Genomic DNA, 4,107 nt, shown 5'->3' on the forward strand with positions numbered 1-4,107 from the left:
GGCCCGGCCGGCCCCCCCTGGGTGGAGGAGAGAAGGAGGTGACTCACGGCTCCGAAGGTGGATGGGCCACACGACCAGGCTGCACAGGGCCAGGGTGGCCACCACGCCCACACCGCCGGTCACGGCCACCATCACCCAGTGGTAGAAGCCCACACAGGACCGACAGCAGAGTTCCGAGCTGGGAGGGCAGAGGGCGGGGACACCTGAAGCCCAGCCGGGGTGCCCTCACCTCCAGCCACAAGCACACCTCAGAGTGACCAGGGCTGGGCCCTCTTGGTCACCCCGAATCTGGACACTTCTCCCCTCCTGGACCTCCACCTGGTGTCAGCTCCACCCTCACTCGCAGCCTGTCCTCCCCACAGCAGCCACCAGAGGGCGCCCGTAAGCCCCGGCCCAGGCCTCGCCTCTGCCCACAGCCCTGGGGCCCAAGTCCTCTCTCAGCCCAAAGGTCTGCAGGAGCTGCCCACCTCGGCCTCCCTCCTCCTCCCGCTGCTCCCCTGCTGCCCACAGCACCTCACTGCCTCCAACACACGGGTCTCAGTCCTGCCCCAGGGCCTTGGCACAGCGGCACCTCATCCCTGGCCCAGGCCTCCCCACCCCCTCCAGGTCCTCTGTCCTGCTGGCCAGCCTCCCCAGGCCAGCTCCACGCCACTCCGCACGTGTGCAGCTCACTGACACCCACGACTGGCTTCAGTTAGGTCCTGAAGAGTCACCTGCCCCTGGAACCCGATGCTGGGCCCCCTCAGTGGCCTCCCTCCCCTCCGGCCCCGCCCTCCCACGTCTGCAGTGGGCCGTCCCCAGGGGAGGGCCCAGGTCCCCAGCTGACCCTTCAACCCTGCAGGGACTGCCTCAGGCCCTGGGGGACACTTACGGGCAGGGGTGCAGGCTCTGCACCACCATGACTGCCAGCCCGTTGGCGACCTTGTCTGAGAAGCTCATGGCCCCGTACACGAAGGCCCCGCTGTGCTGGGGGACAGGACGGGTCAGCGCCAGGTCAGCGGCTCTGTCCCCTCCCGGGCCCACGCCGCAGCCCTACCGTGTGGGGGCCGATCAGGTCTGCCGTCATGGCCAGGGAGGTGACGAGGATGGTGGCACAGCCTGCGCCCAGCAGCACTGCTGCCACATACACAGCCATGCCCAGCGTGTCCACCAGCGCCACCCAGGCCGCGAAGACCAGGACCACCAGGAGACCGGCGAAGTAGGTCAGCTGCAGGAGGCCACACAGCTGCGCACCCGCGCTCACCACCAAACGTCCCCAGCAGCCCCTCTGCTGAAGCCACTGGGGAGCGTCCACCCAGCAGCTGCGAGCACGTGGCCATCTACACCCCAAACTCCAGTCCTTAAGGCCAGGACAGGCCCCGGGAACCGGCAAAGCGCAGGGAGCCCAGCGCGAGAGCCCTGAGCTGCACCCCTGGGCCCCCGGCCGCCCACTCACGTTCCTCCCGATGCACTTGTTGACCGGCTTCATGAGGAAAGAGGACAAGAATCCACTGAGGTACATCACCAGGGGAATGGTCGCGATGAACCTCTGCGGGCAGTCAGCAGCAGCGCTGAGACGTGGCTCGAGGGGCTGGGCCACCCCGGCCACCCCTTCCGGCCCGCCCTGCTCACCTTGGGCAGGTTGAGGGAGTAAGTGAGGTACATGGCCATGTAGGTCTGGGACAGGTTCACAATGAGCCTCGTGGTCATGTACAGCACACCCACCTGTGGGCAGATTAGCAGAGGGACAGCCAGTGCTCAGCCAGGGCCCCTGTGCACCCAGGCCAGCAGCGCGGAGGTGAAGGGGTGGAAGAGCAGCGAGAAGCCGGCACCAAGGCCCACCACCATCAAGGACAGGTTCTAGGAAGGCAGCGGGAGGGTCAGGGGCAGCTCTCCAGGCCGCAGACTCGGGTGGCCACCTGCTCCCACTCACCCGGAACACTGGCACGTCCTGGACCCCCAGCTGGTCACCCACGCGGACGTCCTGGGCAGGCCCCGAGCTTGAGGAGCCCTGCAGGTGCAGCAGCAGCCAGGCGGCGCCGAAGACGGTGATGTTGGCCACCACGGTGAAGGCGTACCTGGCGGGGGCGGGGCCTCAGGCGGGGGCACCACGCAGGGACGCCCCTGGCAGCGGCCTCCCAGCTGCCGTGCGCACCACTCAGCACAGGGAGGCCGCCACCAAGTCTGAAAACCAAAGTGCTTAAAGATGGCCCTCGAATTCTGTCCCCAAAGCTGCAGGGCGACGACTAGGGTCTGGGACCAGCCTTGGCTCCTCCTGCTGCAGGCTGCGCGCCCAGGCTGGAAGGGCGCCTGGATGTGACAGGTTTCCCTTGCTGAAGTGGTGTCGTGCCACCTGCAGAGTCCCTGCATCCCCACACTGAGTGGCCCAGAGTGGCTCGGCCCAGCCCTGCCGCGGGGCCCTGCCGATGCTGGCATTGGGTAATGCCTGCCGTTAGCATTGGCCGCAACGGGGAAGTGGGAGGTCCTGGGAGGAGCCCAGGGCAGTGCCCAGTGGGCTCTGCCTGCAGATGCCGGTCGAGCCCTGGCCCAGGACAGAAGTTCGGCTTAGTGGTCAGCCCTGGCCTGGGGGCATAAGGCCTTGGCTATGTCCCCAGTACAGCAAAACAGGACAACCTGGCTTTGGGCCCACCTCCTCTGGACTGTGGGAGACATAACAGTCCCGACTCCCAAATTCCCAAAGAGCTGGCACACAGCAAGCACTCAATAAATGCTCTTATCACTTCCAGAATAGCATCCTCTGGTGCCTGTAGCTAGTGGGAAGCAAGCCAGGCACTAAATGTACCATGTGGGAGGCAACAACGGCCCATGATTCCTCTTCTGTTCAGTGCCCAGGAGGGGACTGTAAATCCAGGACCGTCACCTACCCAGGTGTAGGTGACACACTGAAGCAGAATAAAGGGATCTTGCAGGTGTGATTTGGTCCTTAGGAAGGTGGCCTTGGGTGGGCCTGGCCTAATCAGGTGACCCTTTGGAGGCGGGCTGAGAGCCCCCGAGATCAGAGATGCCCAGGTGGCCATGTGCACTAGGGTTGTAGGAAAGCAACTGCCACCAGGGACACGCACACAGTCGGGGACCCCAAGCCTGGCACAAAGCCCCAGCCCCACCTCAACGACCCCCAGCCCAGCTGTGCTAGTGCCAGGGCTACCCTGTGGCCAGTGTGGCACGCCAACCCTGAGCACCCGCCACGGGTTCTGGCTCGAGGCTCGCCTGACCCGAGCGTACCTGAGGGCCGTGAGCTCCACCTTCTCATGGTCGCTGGTGACCAGCTCGGGGATGAGGCTCAGGTGGGCGATCTGCGTGGCGGCCCAGCCGAACTGGAAGGTGACAATGAAGGGCCCGTAGTAGAGGAGGGCGGCCCACTCTGGGGTGGCCGCCCCACAGCCCAGGCACGGGCTGAAGATGAAGGGGAAGGACAGCAGGACACAGATGGTGCCTGGGGACAGGCAGAAGGGATGTCACTTTCGGGTCCTCCCCACACCAGCCTGGGGCTCCCTAGGTGTGACGAGGGGGACGTGGAAGCCCCAGTCCTGTGGCGGGCCCCTGTTACTGAGGGAGCTGAGGCGGAGACGGGCCCCCTGTGAGGCAGCCACCAGGACGGGTGAGGGTCAGCCGTAGGCCGCAGGCCTGAGGTCCAGACGGAGCGGGCAGGGCCCGGTCTCCTCGACGGCCAGGAGAGCAGGGAGGCAGGAGTGGGCCCCGTGCCAGCCCATGTCCCCGGTCCTGGGGCGGGACGCTGGTGCAAGCTGAGGGAGGCCACACGGCAGGAGAGCTGTCCCCAGCAGAAGCCCGGCCCTGCCCAGCTCCATCACCAGCAGGCCCCTCCTGGCCCTGGACAGGGACCTTGTCTGCTCCCCCAACGCACAGAGCTTCAGGGGGTGGGTGGCCGAAGGCCTCCATTCCTCCTGTGTCCCTGGCGCTTAGCAGAGAGCCTGCACCCCAGTGTCCTTCCAAGGAGTTAACGACAATACCGGGGTGGCCTAGGGGGTGGCCGTCCTATCATCAAGGCCAGCCTGGGTGACTTCGGGAGATCCTGCTCAATAAGAAAGGTCTGGGCTGCAGCCGGGGCGCTAGGTCCCACCTCAGCAAAAAGGAATGGGACTTACTGGT

The 4,107-nt window shown here is 66.0% G+C and overlaps 1 protein-coding gene across 1 annotated transcript in view; it reads right to left on the minus strand.

The window, feature by feature from the left end:
• The window catches only part of Mfsd12 (major facilitator superfamily domain containing 12), a 20,440-nt gene extending 17,006 nt beyond the window's left edge, over positions 1 to 3,434 (minus strand). The window contains exons 1-7 of the mRNA XM_048810834.1: positions 3,223 to 3,434; positions 1,913 to 2,057; positions 1,612 to 1,704; positions 1,436 to 1,528; positions 1,037 to 1,207; positions 872 to 966; positions 44 to 178 (exon numbers count right to left, since the gene is read on the minus strand). Of these exons, the coding sequence (XP_048666791.1) occupies positions 44 to 178; positions 872 to 966; positions 1,037 to 1,207; positions 1,436 to 1,528; positions 1,612 to 1,689 (572 nt within the window). The 5' untranslated portion in view covers positions 1,690 to 1,704; positions 1,913 to 2,057; positions 3,223 to 3,434. The remainder of the gene's footprint in view (positions 1 to 43; positions 179 to 871; positions 967 to 1,036; positions 1,208 to 1,435; positions 1,529 to 1,611; positions 1,705 to 1,912; positions 2,058 to 3,222) is intronic.
• Between the last annotated feature and the right edge of the window lie 673 nt (positions 3,435 to 4,107).

The sequence above is a fragment of the Marmota marmota genome, unplaced genomic scaffold (assembly GCF_001458135.2).
Source record: "Marmota marmota marmota unplaced genomic scaffold, marMar, whole genome shotgun sequence".
Classification (NCBI taxonomy): Eukaryota; Metazoa; Chordata; class Mammalia; order Rodentia; family Sciuridae; genus Marmota; species Marmota marmota.